We start from the raw sequence: 21,221 nt of genomic DNA, 5'->3' as shown, positions 1-21,221 counted from the left end.
GACTCTGAACTATAGAGAACAAACTGATGATTACCAGAGGGGAGGTAGGTGGAGGGATGGATTAAATAGGTGATGGGGATTAAGTAGTGTACTTGTAATGAGCACCAGGTGTTGCCTTGAAGTGTTGAATCACTATATTGTTCACGTGAAGCTAATATTACAATGTATGTTAACTAACTGGAATTTAAATAAAAACTTGAAAAAATACTGTATTGTATATTTGAAAGTTCCTAAGAAAATTGATTTTAAAAGTTCTATCATGGGGCGTCTGGGTGGCACAGTTGCTTGGGCGTCCGACTCTTGGTTTTGGCTCGGGTCATGGTCAGGGACCCACATCAGACTCCCCACTCAGCCTGGAGTCTGCTTAGGATTCTCTTCTCCCTCTGCCTCTCCCCTCATGCTCTCTCTCTCTAAAATAAACAAATAAAATCTTAAAAAAAAAAGTTCTCATCATAACAAAAAATAATTTTGTAACTATGTGAGGTGATGGATTTTAATTAATTAATTTTTTTAAGGGGCGCCTGGGTGGATCAGTCATTTGGTGTCTGCCTTTGGCTTGGGTCATAATCCCGGGGTCCTGGGATCAAGCCCTGCATCAGGCTCCCTGATCCACGGGAAGCCTGCTTCTCCCTCTCCTACTCCCCCTGCTTGTGTTCCCTCTCTTGCTGTCTCTCTCTCTCTCAAATAAATAAATAAAATAAAACAATAATTTATTTTTTTAAAGATCTATTATTTATTTTAGAGAAAGAGAGAGCAAGTGAGTGGAAGAGGGGCAAAGGGAGAAAATCCCCAAGCAGACTTCCTGCTGGGCACAGAGCCCCATATGGGGCTTGATCTCATAACCCATGAGATCATGACATGAGCCAAAACCAAGAGTCGGATGCTTAACTGACTGAGCCACCCAGGCGCCCCTGAGGTGATGGATTTTAAATAAACTTATTATTGTAATCAGTCTGTAATATATACATATATCAAATCATTATGTAGTACACCTAAAGTGGATACAATCTTATGTGTCAGTTATAGCTCAATTAAAATTAATTAAATAAAATGCAGTTTCTGGGTTTTACCAAAAAAATTATAAAGAAGAACCAAATGGAAATTCTGGAGTTGAAAAGCACAGTAATCAAAACTTTAAACATTCACTAGAGGAACTAAATAATAGATTTTAACTGACAGAAGGAAGAATTAGCCAACTTGAGGACAGATCTATAGAGATTATACAAGCCAAAAACAGAGTGGAAAAAAAGAATGAGGAAAAATGAATGGAGCCTCAGAAAGGGTGATACTAACCCAAAGCAACAGAATACAGATTCTTCTCGAGTACACATGGAACATTTTCCAGGATAGCTCATATGTTAGGCCACAAAATGAGTTTTAATTAATTGAAGAGAATTTAAATCATATCATGCATCTTTTCCAGCCACAATGTTAGGAACCTAGACATTAATTATACAAAGAAAACTGGAAATTCAAAAATATGTGGAAATTAAGCAATATGCTACTGAATAACTAATGTGTCAAGAAATCAAAAGAGAAATAAAAAAATACCTTGAGACAGATGAAAGTGGAAATATACCAAAATTTGCGGGATGCAGCAAAAGCAGTTCTAAAAGGGAAGGTCATAGAGTTAAATACCTACCTCAGGAAACAAAAAGAGTCTCAAACAACTTAATTTTATGCTTCAAAGGACTAGAAAAAGAACAAATGAAGCCCAGAGTTAGTAGGAGGAAAGAAATAAACAGATTAGAGCAGAAACAAATGAAATAGGGACTGAAAAGATAATAAGGAAGATCAGTGAAACTAAAAGCTGGTTTTTTGAAAAGATAAACAAAATTGACAAATCTTTAACTATATTCACCAAGAAAAAAAGAGAGGGGATTCAAATAAACAAAATTAGGTTCAAATAAAATCAGAAACAAAAGAGATGTTACAACTGATACCACAGAAATAACAAAGGATCATAAGAGAATATCATGAACAAATATATGCCAACAAATTGGACAACCTAGAAGAAATGTACAAATCATTAGAAATGAACAACATATCAAGACTGAATTTGATGAAACAGAAAATCTGAACAGTCTGATTACTATTAAGGAGAGTGAGTCAGTAGTCAAAAACCTCCCAACAAACAAAATTCTAGAACCAGTTTCAGTGGTGAATTATACCAAACATTCAAAGAAGAATTAATATCAATTCTTCTCAAACTTTTCCAATAAAGGAAGAGGGGGAAGCTCTTCCAAATTCATTTTATGAGGCCAGCATTACCCGATACCAAAACCATACAAGGACACCACAAGGAAAGAAAATTATACACCAATGTCTACGATGAACATAGATAGAAAACCCTAAACCAAATATTGGTAAACCAAATTCAACAATATATTAAAAGGATTATAGATCATGATCAAATAGGACGTATTCCAGGGATTGCAAGGGTGGTTTAGTACTCACAAATCAATCAATGTGATACACCACATTAACAAAATGAAGGATAAAAATCATATGATCATCTCAATAGATGCAGAAAAAGCATTTGACAAAATTCAACATCCATTTATGTTAAAAACTCTGCAAAGCAGGTATAGAGAGAATGTACCTCAACATAATTAGGCCATATATGTACTCAATGGTGAAAAGCTGAAAACTTTTCCTCTAAGATCAAGATAAAGACAAGGATGTCCACTCTTGCCACTTTTATTTCACATAGTATTGTAGGTCCTAGATAAAGTAATAAATCAAGAAAAAGAGATGAAAGGTATCCAAGTTGGAAAGGAAGAAGTAAAGCTGTCACTATTTGTAGATGACATGATATTATATATAGAAAGTCCTAAAAAGGCCACCAAACAACTATCAGAATAATAAATAAATTCAGTAAATTTGCTGGATACAAAATTAATATACAGAAATCTGTTGCATTTCTATACATTAATATCCAGTGCTCAGAAAGAGAAATTTAAAAAATGATCCCATTTACAATTGCATCTAAATAAATAAAATACCTAGAAATAAATTTAACAAAGGAGGTAAAAGATCTGTATACTGAACATTACAAGATATTAATGAAAGAAATTGAAGATACAAATACATAAAAAGATATTCCATGCTTATTGATTGGAACAGTCAATATTGTTAAAATGTCCACACTAGCCAAAGCAATGTACAGAGCCAGTGCAAACCCTATCAAAACTTCAATGGCCTTTTTTCACAGAATAGAATAATCTTAAAATTTGTATGGGCCAGCAAAAGACCCTGAGCTAATAGCTAAAGCAATCTTAGAAAAGAATAAAGCTGGAGACATCACCCTCTCTGATTTCAAATTGTATTACAGAGCTTTAGTAATTAAAACAGTATGGTATTTGTACATAAACACATACATCAAAAATAGAAACAAAGATCAATGGAACTGAATAGAGAGCCCAGAAATAAACCTACACGGATATGGTCAGTTAATTTACAATTAAAGAGCAGCATACACACTGGGGAAAAACAGTATCTTCAATAAGTAGAGTTAGGAAAACTGGACAGCCACATACAAAAGAATGAAACTGAACCACTAACTTACACCATACACAAAAATTAACTCAAAATGGATTAAAAACTTGAATGTAAGAGCTGTATTTCTGTATGTTAAATTTCATAATTGAAAAGATTAAGAATTAGGCAAAAATAACAATATGTGAAAACTGGGAAATGTTTACTAATAAAATGTTGGATGAATAATAGTGGGTTTTTTAAAGCTTATACATAAAAAATTAAACATACAAAAATATTAACAATCTGGATGAATTATCTTTCTACCTTTCTGAATTTCCCTGAAATTAATATGTATTACTTGCATATAGGTAAAAACATGAATAAGACGTTTTTAAAAAGTGTGCCTAGTTAAGAAATTTTTAAGCAGGGGGCGCCTGGGTGGCTCAGATGGTTGCACGTCTGCCTTCAGCTCAGGTCATGATCCCGGGGTCCTGGGATCGAGTCCCGCATCGGGCTCCCTGCTCCTTGGGAGCCTGCCTCTCCCTCTGCCTCTCTCTCTGTCTCTGATGAATAAATAAATAAAATCTTTAAAAAAAAAGAAATTTTTAAGCATAAAATCTTTCATTCAACTTTTCTTGTTTATTCCATCCTAGAAACACTGTATTTCTTTTTTTCTACTGCTTTTATTTCTGTTTTCTAGGACCTATTATTCAGAAACCTCATTTTTTTTTTACTTATTTCATTTTAAATAACCATTTTCCACAGGTAATTAATACACTTGGAGTTGATGTTACTCCCCGACCTCTTTACCATCAAGACCCATATATGGGTGCAGCAAAGCCAAATAAATTATTGACATCACAAGAAGGATCATATGCATCAGAATATATATCTTCCTATAGCCTGTATCAGAATACAATAAATCCTAGTATGTTAGGGCTGTTTACAAGGTAAAGTATACTATTCTATTGTTCTTTTTTATATCATATGTACTGTCTTTTCATTTAAGTTGCATATATATAACTTTGATGTCAGTTGTCTTCAGACTCCCAACTCCACTCTACATTAGTGTACTAGCCATCTCTATGTTCCCCTCATGTTTTAGTTAGATATAGAGCTTTACATGACTTAAGAGTTCCCTGACACACCAAAACATTTGTGAGAAAAATATGTAGATTTTCCTCAAGATTTCCTGAGGAACCAAAAGGTGAGGCTAGCATCACACACCCACAGACACATTTCTTCAGTTTCTTTTATGTTGCAGTTTATGGGAAGAAGTAGCTTTCCTTCTCTGTGACTGCCCCCCCTCCCAACTCCATTCTTCCATGCAAATCCCTGTTCTTCTACGGTTTGATTTCTCTTCTGTTTCATAATTTTTTTGTAAATGAAATGTTATGCATGTATTATGTAGACACATTACTGAAATTTTATTAATGCTTACAGTGGAGAAGTTCAGAGTCTTTGCAATAATAAAACAGGATGTCCTAAAATAATCTAAAGATATGGGGAAATATTTGAGTGTGTAATTTTCAATCTGACAAATTAAAATTTCCAGATGTTAACTAAGCACAAAATTTTAAGAGAAAATATGCTGTTCGAGAGTCTGCCTCCAAATTTGCATAAAGTAGTCATAGGAGTGCTCTATAAAACAAAGAATATTCCACTAAACCAAATCTATCCTTTTGGAGGACAGTTGGACTTATAAATAGAAAAGGCAAAAAGGTATATAATATCATGAAGTAATATTAAGTTCATATGTTTAAAGAAACTATTTTTGTATTCTTCAATTTATTGATTTCCCAACCAGTATATAGATTTTCTTTTAATTAAATCTTGAGAGGACCTTTATAAAATTGAATAAATCACATTTAAGATGGGATTTGAATGACGAGCAGAAAATGGGTGAAAAATGAAAGGAAGTTCCAGGCCAAAGCTCTAATAAAATAAGAGAGAACTGAAAGATTGAGGAAAAATGGGGAAGGGGAAGAGTGATAATGAAGAAGAAGAAACTGGATAGGTAGACTGTATTTTAGCTTTTTATTCTAAATATATTAGGAATCCATTGAAGGACTTTAGACATAGGTTTGACATGTTTTATCTCTAAAATATATTTATAATGACTTTTTATTTAAGGAACACTACAAAACAACTCTGTTTAAAGAAGTTTCTTTTTATCAGTTTTTTACATGATTATATTTGATTTCTCAATATGATAATGTTTTTATTTATATATTTAATTACCCATAAGAACATCTAAATAAAAGAATAATGTTGTTTTTCATTATTAAAGGTCGGTTTTAGGAAGCAGTACAGTTTCTAAATCAAGTGTATCTACTACTGAATCAATAGCAGAAGACCTAGAAGAACCATCCTATAAACGGGAAAAACTGACTAGTTTTACAGGTAATGAAAATAATATAATTTATTTCAGTAACAGCCCATTATTTCATAGCATTAGCAACTATGCTTATTATTTGTCAGGTACTTGAGGTAAAAGAACTATGGTAATGATTCTCAAATGCTGGCCTGAGGAGTAGCTACTGAGAACTACCAGGGTAGCTTTAAATTTCCCAAGGTGACTCTCTTGCACCACCAGCCTCAGGAGAGACAGACCCTGTTTTAGAAGTGCTCTGCTTTTAACTCAGGAGGCAACTTCTTCTGATACGTTGTGATCAGTGCCCTAATAAGACATATGCAGAATGTTATGGGAGCACTTTGAAAGTGAAGATTAACATCTTTGAGGTGGAAAAAAAAAAGAATTCATAGAGAACATTACAGACTTTTGAACTGGGTTTTTAAAGATGATTAGTAATTTGTCAGGAGAAAAAAAATAAGAGTGGCTCCTTCCAGGCAGAGCATAAAACATGAAGTAAAGGATTATGAAAATGGGGGCGCCTGGGTGGCTCAGTCATTAGGCATCTGCCTTCAGCTCGGGTCGTGATCCCAGGTTCCTGGGATCGAGCCCCACACCAGGCTCCTTGCTCGGCGGGAAGCCTGATTCTCCCTCTCCCACTCTCCCTGCTTGTGTTCCTTCTCTCACTGTGTCTCTCTCTGTCAAATAAATAAATAAAATCTTTTAATAAAAAAAAGGATTATGAAAATGAAGATAAAAGAATATAAAATAATGGATGATCAAAAGTGCTGGAAGAAATGGGTACTTACCAGAGGAACATTCACCTTGGAGTGCAGTAACGGTGCCTCTTCCTCTGAGATGATAATGAAGGATTGATGAAAGTATTCATAAGGTTGGAAAAGTGCTTGATAGCATCTTTGGTGTTAAGATATGTAACAGGAATGCTCTGACAACAAGGAAGAGAATACCCAACTACCATTAGCTTAAACAATCAACTATTTTGGATTTGATTTTGTGGCTTGACTCTCAGACTCTGGACTGACAGCTCTGCTATTCTCTTTCCTTAAAACTTTTCTTCTTACTTCTTGCTTCTTGCTTTTTGCTCCATGGTCTAAATATCTGCCCCAGCTGTGGGTATTATATCCATGTTAAAGGCAGAAAGAGAGAGAAAGGCAGTAGCTTCAGTCCTATCACCCTTATTTTTCAGGAAAGTAAAAGTTTCCCCAGGAGCCTTCTTCTTTCCTATGTATTTCTGCTGTTATCTTATTGGCCAGAACTCTGTCACATGGTCAACTCTAGCTTAAAGAGAGGCTAGGAAAGCTAAACACTTGATTTTCTTAATGGAAAGAGCAAGGGAAGGGAAAAAACCTTAGCAATGAAAACTTAGGCAATCAGCAGTGTCTGCAGCAGCAGGGAGGATCATCCTATCAGAGGGAGAGGGGAGGATTGGATTACTATCATAATCTCCCCCTGCATCAGAGGGATTGAATACATCCCACAACACAGTCTGTTCTTTGACCACATAAAGTCACAATGTATGACCCATCACGATATTTTGGTAAAATGAAAATTAAAAATAGCAATTAGTCAATGATTTTTATTAAGTCATCTATTTTAGACTTACGAGTTGTGAGGGCAACACCTGAGAAAATTGTAACAAAAGAAGACCTACAAAAGACTATAGAGATAACACTCACAGAGTCGGAAACACTGAGATTTTTTAACCTACCAACAGTCATGGTTTCTGTGGAATCTGAAGAAGCTGAGAAGGTCATGTATGTATGGCTCAATTGTCTATTTGTTTCTGTAATTTAAGTGCTAATTCAGAGGTTCTTGTCCTTGTTTCTGTTTTTAGGGATTCCTGGATAAATACTGGTGGCATATGTGCTTGGCGAAATTACGTGTAAAGTTATATGTGTGCCCTATGAAATGATATGTAAAGTATTTATGTTGTATGTACTTTTTTCCTAGAGGAAGAACCCATAGCTTTACCTTATTCTTTAAAAAGTAGTCAAACTACTAAGTCAAATAATAAAAGAAATAAAGGAAGCTTCCAAGTCTCAATATAGATTTTAATGATTATTTTCTTTTATGCATATATAAATTATTTCCAGTTTAAAAAGAAAGGTCTGACTTTTTATATTAAACACTTAAGAAGGAAAATATGTAATGGGAAAATAACTGAGTTTACTATATTAGAACAGATTTTCCATTTGTCCTTATTAATTAGTTTAAATAGATCATTAATTTTTGCCTTGTGTATTTTGAAGCTTTGTTGTTAAACACATACACATTAAGGATTGTTATGTCTTTTTGGGAGAATTGACCCCTTTATCATTTTGTAATGTCCCTCTTTATCTCTGATAATTTGCCTTGCTCTGAAGTCTACTCTGTCTGAAATTAATTTAGCTACTATAAATAGAGTATTGATAGTTATTCAGATTATTTAGATTCAAATATAATTTGAATATGACTCATAGTACTAAAAAATCCATCATTAAAATATTTTTAGGGCATTATTCTTATCCAAATATTAACCTAGAATTATTTTGGACTATAGAATATAGTACAAGTAGATCCTGAATAACATACTTTGAAACCCATAAGACATAAAGGGAAACTCTTAACACCAAAAAAAGGAAAGGAAAGAATAACAAATGGATAAATAAATGATCTGAAATCAGAGAGGGAAAGATGCTGGAAGCAAATGTTAAAATTAGCACATGAATCTAGAGTTCATTAAGTCTTGGTCCCCCACAATTGAGAGGACGGAAAGAGATATTTTTGTATTAATCAAAGACCCTTAAAAGGATTTCAGTTATCTCAAGTGATCCCAGGTCTCATAGCTACTATCATAAGCCAACATGAATTTTCTCTGGAGGAAATCATATCCCATTTAGGCTCTTAAGATTCCCTCAGATTGAGTTTGGTAAAAATAAACCAAACCAATAAAGAAGCCATTATGAATGAGAATTAAAAGAAATAACAAACCCTAGATCTACATCGTGAGGACTGTGGATAACGAGATTTTAGTAGGGCTATATTATGAGATATAGAATATAAAATATATGTGAAATATTTAAACAGAAGATAAAGCTAACACCTCACTAAGAAACTATCAAAATGATGACTCATATTTGCAAAAACATCTAAAAAGAACTGTAAAATAAAGTATGCTTATATAACTGTTGAAACTAAAAAGTAAATGTTAAATTTAAGGCATAATTGAACAGAGATTTAATAACTTGAAACATAGATCGGATAAACTATACAAAATAAACCTTGGAGAGAAAAATATGATATAAAGTATGAAAGAGAAGTTAAAAAAAGACATCGACAATAGAATAAAGGTCCAACATGCATCTGGTTAGTTTCAAAAAGTCAAAGTAGGAAGAATGGAGGAGAGGAACTATTCAAAAAGAGGGGGTAAGGACTTTCCGAAGCTCTTAAAAGACATCATGTCACAGAAACAGGAATAAATTTTTAAAAATATCCAAAAAAAGAAGTTGTGCATTGTACTGGTACTCCAGGATATCAAATGTTAAAAGATTTTAAAAACAGAAGAAAAAAAGAAAGAAAAAACATATCATCCACAGAGAAACAATTAAACCAATTGCATTATTAGGGACAAAGAAGTTTACTTCATAATGACAGGAAGGTAAAAATAATTCTAATCTTGAATATCCCTAATAAAATAACCTCAACATATATGAAGCAAAAATTTAAAATTTGTTAAGTATCCTATTAAAGTAGATTTAAACATGCCTCTGTTAATTACTGTATGTCAACCAGACAAAAAATTCACATAGATACAGAAAATTTGAACCAAAAACATTTAATGATCACAACTCTTCATTCAACAATTAGAGAACATACACTCTTTTCAAGCACACACGGAACATTTATAAAAATCATCCAGGCGGAGCAAGATGGCGGAGGAGTAGGAGACCTAGATTTCGTCTGGTCTCAGGAATTCAGCTGAATGGGGATCAAACCATTCTGAACACCTACGAACTCAACAGGAGATCGAACAGGAGAGTAGCAACAACTCTCTGAACAGAGAAGCGACCACTTACTGGAAGGTAGGGCGTGTGGAGAAGTGAATCCGAGGTGATATTCGGGAGGATAGACGGCGGGGGAGGGGCCTCCGCCGGCCGCTTCTGGCAAGTGATAGAGCCACGGAGCACAAAATCGGACCTTTTAGAAGTTGGCTTGGCGGAGGGACATCGCTGCAGTGGCTAAGCGGGGGGTGGAATCCTCCCGGGACAGTGTGGTCTCAGGACCCTTGGGGTCACAGAGAGACCGGGGGTGCCTGAGTGCGCCAGAGCTCCCAGGTATCAGAGCGGGGAAGCCGGCTACAGAGACGGAGCAGAGTCGCGGGCTCTCAGCTCGGGGTGGCCATAAACTGTGATCTGCGGCCCAGTCGGGGCACGGCTCCTCCAGCAGGGACCCAGCAGGCGGCAGATCCGGGGAGACTCCCCTTCCTTCCCAGGGAGGAGCGGTGCGGGAACGCACTGCAGGGATCTGCTGGGTTTGGAGACTCCGCGCGGGGTCGGGTGCCAGAGATAGCAACGCCCGATCACAGGCTGGGTGAGCACGGAGTGCGGCCGGAGACCGGGGACACGGAAGTGACTGCTTTTCTCTGGGGGTGCACTGAGGAGCGGGGCCCCGAGTTCTCGGCTCCTCCGGGTGGAGATTGGGAGGCCACCATTTCTGCCCTGGTCCTCCAAGGCTGTACCGAGAGCTTGCAGGGAACAAAAGCTCCTGAGAGCAAACCGGAGCAGCTTCCTTAGCCCGGACCGACAGGGCGGGGCAATTCCGCCTCCGGCAAAGACATTTGGAAACCACAGCAACAGGCCCCTCCCCCAGAAGATCAGCACAAACAGCCAGCAAGCCAAGACCAAGTTTACCGATCAAGGAGAAGGAGAGAACTCCAGCGCTAAGGGGAATACTGCACATAGAGTCATGGCTTTTTTTTTTTTTTTACCATGATTCATTATTTCATCAAAGTTAATTTTTGTTGACTGTTTTTTTTTTATTTTTCTTTTTCCCTTTTTCAACCAACATCTTATCAATCCCTTTTTTTAAAAAAAAAAACATTTTTTATTTTTCATTTTTAGAGTCATATTTTATCCCTTCATAGTAGTTACCCTTATTTTTGGCATATATATATATGTTGTTCTCTCTTTAAAATTTTGAGGTACAGTTTCTTCTAACAGATCAAAATATACCCTAAATCACTAGTGTATGGCTTTGTTCTAGTCTTCTGCCTGATCACATTCTCTCCCTTTTTCCTTTTTTTTTTTCTTAAATCTTCTTTCTTTTTTCAAACAACTTATCTTACCAAGTCCTTTTATAAAATCTTTTATAATTTTCATCTTTACAGTCATCTTCCATCCCTTCATTGTATCAACCCTTATTTTGTACATATATGTCTTTCTTCCTTTAAAATTTTAGGAGGCACTTTTTTCTAACAGACCAAAATACGCCCAAAATCTAGTGTGTGGCACTGATCTATGCACTAGCCTGATCAAATTTGATCATATTCTGCTTTTTTTGTATTGTTTTGTTTTTGTTTTTATCTTTTTTTTCTTTTTTTTTCCTCTTTCTTTTTTCTTTCTTTCCCTTTCTTTTCCCCTGGTTTCAGGTCTTTTCTGATTTGTATACAGTATATTTGCTGGGGACGTTGTAAACCTGTTAGCATTTTGTTCTCTCATTCATCTATTCTCCTCTGGACAAAATGACAAGACGAAAGAAATCACCTCAGCAAAAAGAACAAGAGGTAGTACCGTCAGCCACGGACCTACTCAATACGGACATTAGTACGATGTCGGACCTAGAGTTCAGAATCATGACTTTAAAGATACTAGCTGGGCTTGAAAAAAGCGTGGAAGTTATTAGAGAAACCCTTTCTGGAGAAATAAAAGAACTAAAATCTAACCAAATCGAAATCAAAAAGGCTATTGATGAGGTGCAATCAAAAATGGGGGCACTAAATGCTAGGATAAATGAGGCAGAAGAGAGAATCAGCGATATAGAAGACCAAATGATGGAAAATAAAGAGGCTGAGAAAAAGAGAGAGAAACAACTACAGGATCACGAGGGCAGAATTCGAGAGATAAGTGATTCGATAAGACGAAACAACATTAGAATAATTGGGATCCCAGAAGAAGAAGAGAGAGAGAGAGGGGCAGAAGGTATATTGGAGCAAATTATAGCAGAGAACTTCCCTAATGTGAGGAAGGAAACAGGCATTAAAATCCAGGAGGCACAGAGAACCCTCTCAAAATCAATAATAATAGGTCAACACCCCGACATCTAATAATAAAACTTACGAGTCTCAGAGACAAAGAGAAAATCCTGAAAGCAGCTCGGGAGAAGAGCTATGTAACCTACAATGGTAGAAACATTAGATTGGCAACAGACCTATCCACAGAGACCTGGCAGGCAAGAAAGGACTGGCAAGATATCTTCAGAGCACTAAATGAGAAAAATATGCAGCCAAGAATACTATATCCAGCTAGGCTATCATTGAAAATAGAAGGAGAGATCAAAAGCTTCCAGAACAAACAAAAACTAAAGGAATTTGCAAACACGAAACCAGCCCTCCAAGAAATATTGAGAGGGGTCCTCTAAGCAAAGAGAGAACCTAAAAGCAGCAAAGATCAGAAAGGAACACAGACAACATACAGTTAACAGTCACCTTACAGATAATACAATGGCACTAAATTCATACCTTTCAATAGTTACCCTGAATGTAAATGGGCTAAATGCCCCAATCAAAAGACACAGGCTATCAGATTGGATTAAAAAACAAGACCCATCAATATGCTGTCTGCAAGAGACTCATTTTAGACCCAAAGACACCCCCACATTGAAAGTGAGGGGGTGGAAAACCATTTACCATGCTAATGGACACCAAAAGAAAGCTGGGGTGGCAATCCTTATATCAGACAAACTAGATTTTAAAACAAAGACTGTAATAAGAGATGAGGAAGGACACTATATCCTACTTAAAGGGTCTATCCAACAAGAAGATCTAACAATTGTAAATATCTATGCCCCGAACATGGGAGCAGCCAATTATATAAGGCAATTAATAACAAAAGCAAAGAAACACATTGACAACAATACAATAATAGTGGGGGACTTTAACACCCCCCTGACTGAAATGGACAGATCATCTAAGCAAAAGATCAACAAGGAAATAAAGACTTTAAATGACACACTGGACCAAATGGACTTCACAGACATATTCAGAACATTCCATCCCAAAGCAACGGAATACACATTCTTCTCTAATGCCCATGGAACATTCTCCAGAATTGATCACATCCTAGGTCACAAATCAGGTCTCAATCGGTACCAAAAGATTGGGATCATTCCCTGCATATTTTCAGACCACAATGCTTTGAAACTAGAACTCAACCACAAGAGGAAAGTCGGAAAGAACTCAAATACATGGAGGCTAAAGAGCATCCTACTAAAGAATGAATGGGTCAACCAAGAAATTAAAGAAGAATTAAAAAAATTCATGGAAACCAATGAAAATGAAAACACAACTGTTCAAAATCTTTGGGATACAGCAAAGGCAGTCCTGAGAGGAAAGTATATAGCAATACAAGCCTTTCTCAAGAAACAAGAAAGGTCTCAAATACACAACCTAATCCTACACCTAAAGGAGCTGGAGAAAGAACAGCAAATAAAGCCTAAACCCAGCAGGAGAAGAGAAATCATAAAGATCAGAGCAGAAATCAATGAACTAGAAACCAAAAGAACAGTAGAACAGATCAACGAGACTAGGAGCTGGTTCTTTGAAAGAATTAACAAGATTGATAAACCCCTGGCCAGACTGATCAAAAAGAAAAGAGAAATGACCCAAATCAACAAAATCATGAATGAAAGAGGAGAGATCACAACCAACACCAAAGAAATACAAACAATTATAAGAGCATATTATGAGCAACTCTATGCCAGCAAATTAGATAACCTGGAAGAAATGGGTGCATTCCTAGAGATGTATCAACTACCAAAATTGAACCAGGAAGAAATAGAAAACCTGAACAGACCTATAACCACTAAGGAAATTGAAACAGTCATCAAAAATCTCCCAAGAAACAAAAGCCCAGGGCCAGATGGCTTCCCAGGGGAATTCTATCAGACATTTCAAGAAGAATTAATACCTATTCTCCTGAAACTGTTCCAAAAAATAGAAATGGAAGGAAAACTTCCAAACTCATTTTATGAGGCCAGCATTACCTTGATCCCAAAACCAGACAAAGACCCCATCAAAAAAGAGAATTACAGGCCAATATCCTTGATGAACATGGATGCAAAAATTCTCACCAAAATACTAACCAATAGGATCCTACAGTACATTAAAAGGATTATTCACCTCGACCAAGTGGGATTTATCCCTGGGCTGCAAGCCTGGTTCAACATCCGCAAATCAATCAACGTGATACAATACATTAACAAAAGAAAGAACAAGAATCATATGATCCTCTCAATAGATGCAAAAAAAGCATTTGACAAAGTACAGCATCCTTTCTTGATCAAAACTCTTCAGAGTATAGGGTTAGAGGGTACATACCTCAATATCATAAAAGCCATCTATGAAAAACCTACAATGAATATCATTCTCAATGGGGAAAGGCTGAGAGCTTTTCCCCTAAGGTCAGGAACGCGGCAGGGATGTCCACTCTCACCACTGCTATTCAACATAGTATTAGAAGTCCTAGCCACAGCAATCAGACAACAAAAAGAAATCAAAGGCATCCAAATCGGCAAAGAGGAAGTCAAACTCTCACTCTTTGCAGATGATATGATACTGTATGTGGAAAACCCAAAAGACTCCACCCCAAAACTGCTAGAACTCATACAGGAATTCAGTAAAGTAGCAGGATATAAAATCAATGCACAGAAATCAGTGGCATTCCTATACACCAACAACAAGACAGAAGAGAGCCAAATCAAGGAGTCGATCCCATTTACAATTGCACCCAAAACCATTAGATACCTAGGAATAAATTTAACCAAAGAGGCAAAGGATCTGTACTCAGAAAACTATAAAATACTCATGAAAGAAACTGAAGAAGACACAAAGAAATGGAAAAACGTTCCATGCTCATGGATTGGGAGAACCAACATTGTGAAGATGTCAATGCTACCGAGAGCAATCTACACATTCAATGCAATCCCCATCAAAATACCATCCACTTTTTTCAAAGAAATGGAACAAATAATCCTAAAATTTGTATGGAACCAGAAGAGACCCCGAATAGCCAGAGGAATCTTGAAAAAGAAAAGCAAAGCTGGCGGCATCACAATTCCGGACTTCCAGCTCTATTACAAAGCTGTCATCATCAAGACAGTATGGTACTGGCACAAAAACAGATACATAGATCAATGGAACAGAATCGAGAGCCCAGAAATGGACCCTCAACTCTAGGGTCAACTTATGTTTGACAAAGCAGGAAAGAATGTCCAATGGCAAAAGACAGTCTCTTCAACAAATGGTGTTGGGAAAATTGGACAGCCACATGCAGAAGAATGAAACTGGACCATTTCCTTACACCACACACAAAAATAGACTCCAAATGGTTGAAAGACCTAAACGTGAGACAGGAGTCCATCCAAATCCTAAAGGAGAACACAGGTAGCAACCTTTTCGACCTTAGCCGCAGCAAGTTCTTCCTAGAAACATCGCCAAAGGCACGGGAATCCAGGGCAAAAATGAACTATTGGGATTTCATCAAGATAAAAAGCTTTTGCACAGCAAAAGAAACAGTCCACAAAACCAAAAGACAACCGACAGAATGGGAGAAAATATTTGCAAATGACATATCAGATAAAGGGCTAGTATCCAAAATCTATAAAGAACTTATGAAACTCAACACCCAAAGAACAAATAATCCAATCAAGAAATGTCAGAAGACATGAACAGACATTTCTCCAAAGAAGGCATCCAAATGGCCAACAGGCACATGAAAAAGTGCTCAACATCGCTCGGCATCAGGGAAATCCAAATCAAAACCTCAATGAGATACCACCTCACACCCGTCAGAATGGCTAAAATTAACAAGTCAGGGAACGACAGATGTTGGCGGGGATGTGGAGAAAGGGGAACCCTCCTACACCGTTGGTGGGAATGCAAGCTGGTGCAACCACTCTGGAAAACAGTATGGAGGTTCCTCAAACAGTTGAAATTAGAGCTACCGTTCAATCCAGCAATTGCACTACTGGGTATTTACCACAAAGATACAAATGTAGGGACCCAAAGGGGTACGTGTACCCCAATGTTTATAGCAGCAATGTCCACAATAGCCAAACTGCGGAAAGAGCCAAGATGCCCATCGACAGATGAATGGATAAAGAAGAAGTGGTATATATACACAATGGAATATTATGCAGCCATCAAAAGGAATGAGATCTTGCCATTTGCAACGACGTGGATGGAACTGGAGGGTGTTATGCTGAGTGAAATAAGTCAATCAGAGAAAGACATGTGTCACATGACCTCACTGATATGAGGAATTCTTAATCTCAGGAAACTGAGTGTTACTGGAGTGGTTGGGGGTGGGAGGGATGGGGTGGTTGGGTGATAGACATTGGGGAGTGTATGTGCTACGGTGAGCGCTGTGAATTGTGCAAGACTGTTGAATCACAGATCTGTACTTCTGAAACAAATAACGCAACATATTTTAAGAAAAAAGAAAAAGAAGAAGATAACAGGAGAGGAAGAAAAGGGGAGTATGTCAGAGGGGGAGACGAACCATGAGAGATGATGGACTCTGAAAAACAAACTGAGGGTTCTAGAGGGGAGGGGGGTAGGGGGATGGGTTAGCCTGGTGATGGGTATTGAGGAGGGCACGTTCTGCATGGAGCACTGGGTGTTATGAACAAACAATGAATCATGGAACACTGCATCAAAAACTAATGATGTAATATATGGTGATTAACATAACAATAAAAAAATTAAAAAAAAAATCATCCATGCACAAGACCATGAAGCAAGGTTTCAAAAATTTCAAAGAAATAGTACCATACAAACTAAATTCTCTGGCCATAAATAGAATTAAGTTAAAAATTAATAACATAAATCTCAAGGAAAACATAGATAATATTTACACACACATTTGGAAGTTAAAAAGCACATTTTCTAAGTTCCTCATGAATCAAAGAAGAAATCATAATAGAAATTTAAGAAATACTCAGAATTAAATAATTATGAAAATAATACCTACAGGATGACACAAGGTGGTACCTTAAGGGAAATGTATAGTTTTCAGTGTTTATAGCATAGTTCATAAAACCTATCTGGAGATAGTGCTAGCGTATTGTTGGTGGGCACTGAAAGTAGTAGGGATGCTGGGAGGTACAGTAAATAGAGTCCTTCGGAGGTAATTCAGTGCAGTCTTTCCCTAAAGAGTTTTTTGAACTCTCACTTAATGTTTGGTGCAATCCACATAAAAGAAGGTAATTTTAAAGAGAAAACATAATATAAAGAGGTAATATCTGTGGTAATAATTTTTATTAATGAGTTGATTATACTTTTTTTGTAGTCGGAGAAACAAGAATTATGAGACCCTTTGTAGAAATAGATTAGGCAATGACTTATATGTTGAAAGGATGATGCAGACTATTAATGGAGCTCCAAAGAACAAAGAGGTTCAATGTGACAAAATCGTAAAGGAAGACAAAGGTAATTCATATTTTATTCTGCTTGATAAATGACCATATTTTAATATACATTCTTTGAGTCTGTCAATTAACAAATGAATGTTGAAACATATAAAGCAAAGATAGAAATACATTGGCCAAATCACAATAGTAGCTGGGTACTGTAATCTACAGCTTTTAGAATTTGATAAATAACGAGTAATAAATATACATATAAAAGATTTAGATAACATAATTATCAATTTTGATTTTTATAAAAACTCTATCATAGAATTTTGTACTCTTTGAATGTTTATGAAACATTTAGAGAAACTGTCTGCTTACTATTTCACAAAGAGTATCAACCACAACTAATTACATTTAAAATGTGCCAGGTACTATTCAAGACCTTTCACATATATTAACTGGTTTAATCCTCACAACAACCCTACGAGGTAGGTGCTATTGTTACTCTCCATTTTGGAGGAAGAAACAAGCAAAGAGAAGTTAGCCAACTTGCTAAGGTCACTCAGCAAGTATGGCACACAGTAATACCCTCAGACAGTCTGGTTCTAGAGGTTGTATTCTTTACTACACTTATTGTCTTTCAATGTTTAACAACCCTGCATGGCCAACAATCTGCGAAGTAGGGCCAAAAAGGTAATTAGAAGAAAGTTTTTAATTTTAATGACCTTTGTTGTTCAGCAAAATTATAAGCTAGTTCTTTTGAAAGATTAAAATAGACAAACTTCTAAGCAAGTACTAAATCAAGAAAAGGGCAACTTATGATTAGTAGGAAAGCTTTATGGCATCTTTACTCACTCTTGCCATACTTCCCTTCCCAACGTGGTGATGATCTTAAAGACAGCAGTCTGCCTTCCCAGTTTGAGACCCTGGCCTCTGGTTCCAGAGGGGGCAGAGCAAACTTTATTCTTAACAGAGTTGGTTTCTCTGTTTCAACCTGTCTGGGAGCTACCTGAAGGACTGACACAGAGCACTTGTCTTATTATTATTTTTTTTAATTCAGCACTCTCTCAGGTGGTAAAACAGCTGTGCATACTGCATTCTCCACAAATATTGAAAGGCAAATGAACAACTCATCTCTCTTAGAGTCAAGAGAATACAATGGAGTCAAATAAGAACACACTAAAAACCTGAGAGAAAAAGCTAGGGAGGGAGTTTCTTTGGGAAATTAAGATATTGAAAAAGGCTTGCATATACAAGGAAATTTAGAAAGTCATGTGCATGCCTAGGGCAGGATGCATGCTCAGAAAAGACTTGAAAATATCCTAATCTCTCACCTCTGGCTGATCTCTAGGCTCAGTACAAGCAGGAAGTGAAGACTAAGGCATAGTTGTAAACAGGCTGGCTAAGCATTAAAGGAATACCTTAACACAGACTCAATCTGCGAAGACTGGGAGTTTCCCCCCCACACACCTTTTTTTTCCTTTTCTCTTTGCTCTCCTTTTTTTCTGATGCGGGGAGGAATTCCGATGTTCAAGGAAATATCTGTCAGGACACTTGCTGACCAAAAGCCAAAAAGCAAACACTTCTAAGATGATACATGACAAAGAATAAAGTCTTTATAAAAATAGTTTAGAAACATCACTAAGCGAACAAACAACTAGGACTCACAGCAAACTACAAAAACGAAACCCAAGGACCAAGAAGAATCTGATTTCCAGAGTTACCACATTATTATATTCAAAATGTTCAGTTCTCAAAAAAAAAATTACAAAGGATAGAAAGAAGTAAGAAAGTATAGCCCGCTTAAATAAGAAATTAACAGAAACTCTCACTGTGGAAGTACAGACTTTGTATTTATTAGCCAAAAACTATATCAATTGTATTAAATATTCTGATAAGGCTAAAGGAAACTATGGGCAAAGAGCTAAAGCAAACCAGAATGATGTACACACAAATAAAGAATATGAATAAAGAGATAGGAATTATAAAAAGAAACCAAACAAATTCTGGAGATTAAAAGTACAATAATTGAAATGGAAAAACTCATTAGAGTTATCAATAGCAAATTTGAGCAGGCAGAAGAAAGAATCAGCAATTCTTAAAAGACAGGACAATTAAAATAATCCAGTCTGAGGAGCAGAAAGAAGAATAAAGAAAAATGAACACAGCTCAGAGGACCTATGTGGCTCCACCAAGCAAACCAACATACACATAAAGGGAATTTCAGGATGGTAGAAGAAAAACAGAGATAAAGAGGAAAAAAATATTTGAGGAAATAATGGCCAAAAAACTTCCAAAATTTGATAAACGTCATGAATCTGCATGTCTAAGATGCTCAACAAACTCCAAAAAGGATAAACAAAGATATCTACACTCAGGCACATTATAATTAAGTGTTGAAAGGGAATCTTGAAAGCAGCAAAAGAAAAGTGACTCATCACGTACAAGGAATCCTCAATAGGATTACACAGATTTCTCAGCAGAAACCATGGAGTCCAGAGGTCAGTGGGATACCATACTTAAAGAGATGAAAGAGAAAACTGTCAACCAATAATTCTATATCCTTCAAATAATTCTCATGATGGAGAAATTAAATAAAATTAAATATATTCCCATGAAGGAGAAATTAAGATATTCCCAGATAACAAAAGCTAAGGTGATTCAGCACTAGAAGAACAGCCTTATGAGAAATGCTAAAGGGAGTCCTTCAGGCAAAAATGAAAGGACACCAGAGAGTAACTTGAAGACATACGAAGAAACAAAAAACACTGGTAAAGGTAACTACATAGGTAAATACAAAAGCCAGTATTGTAATTTTGGTTTATCTCTCCTCTATTTGTTTTGCAATATAATTTAAATAAATACATAAAACAATAATTATAAATCTATACTAATAGGCACACAGTGTACAAAGATGTAATTTGTGACATCAACATAAAGTGGGTGTGATGGAGCTTTATAGGAGCTCCTGTATACTACTGAAGTAAGGTACTATTAATTCACAATAGATTGTTAAAATTTTAGGAAATTACTTGTAATTTCCAAGGCAACCACCAAGAAAATAACTTAAAAATTGCAAAAAAGAAAATTAGAAAGGAATCAAAGCAGAACACTATTAAAAAATCAAGTAAACACAAAAGAAGACAGTTATGGGAGAATTGAGGAACAAAGACATAAGACATGAGGAAGACAAAGAAAAATGGCAGAAGTCCTTCCTGAACAATAATTACTTTAAATAAATGGATTAAACTCTCCAATTGAAACACAGTTATTGATAGGATGGATTAAAAAAAAACTAAACATGATCCAAGTATATGCTATCTAACAAAAGACTCACTTTAGATCCACAGACAAAATATGTAAAGTGAAAGGTTGTATGTAGCAACCAAAGAAAGCTGAGATAGCTTTACCAATATCAGACATAGTAGACTTTATATAAAATTGTTACAAGGGCCAAAGAACATTATATATTGATAAAAGATTCAATCCATAAAGAAGATATAACAATTATAAACATATGTACTTAACAAGAGAGCCTCCAAATAATATGAAGCAAAAATTGACAGGATTGAAGGAAGAAATAGACAGGTCTACAATAAGAGTTGAGACTTCATTACCCCACTGTCAATAATGGACTGAACAACCAGAAAGATTGTCAATAAGAAAATAGGGGACTTGAATAATAATACAAACTAGATATAACGTACATACACAGAACACACCATCCCCAAACAGTAGAATACATATTTTTTTCTCAAGT

General features: G+C 36.2%; 1 protein-coding gene across 4 annotated transcripts in view; it reads left to right on the top strand.

The window, feature by feature from the left end:
* DNAI4 (dynein axonemal intermediate chain 4) overlaps positions 1-21,221 on the top strand; it is a 97,525-nt gene that overhangs the window by 19,457 nt on the left and 56,847 nt on the right. For 3 of the 4 annotated variants that reach the window (XM_027610536.1, XM_027610519.1, XM_027610508.1), the window contains exons 3-6: positions 4,246-4,430; positions 5,771-5,883; positions 7,452-7,608; positions 17,398-17,537. In XM_027610536.1, coding sequence (XP_027466337.1) covers positions 4,246-4,430; positions 5,771-5,883; positions 7,452-7,608; positions 17,398-17,537 — 595 coding nt within the window. The remainder of the gene's footprint in view (positions 1-4,245; positions 4,431-5,770; positions 5,884-7,451; positions 7,609-17,397; positions 17,538-21,221) is intronic. The other variant, XM_027610542.1, reaches the window with a different exon arrangement.

Source organism: Zalophus californianus, chromosome 4 (assembly GCF_009762305.2).
Source record: "Zalophus californianus isolate mZalCal1 chromosome 4, mZalCal1.pri.v2, whole genome shotgun sequence".
NCBI lineage: Eukaryota > Metazoa > Chordata > Mammalia > Carnivora > Otariidae > Zalophus > Zalophus californianus.
The sequence above is the reverse complement of the archived record's forward strand: the minus strand, read 5'-3'. Positions and strand labels throughout refer to the sequence as shown.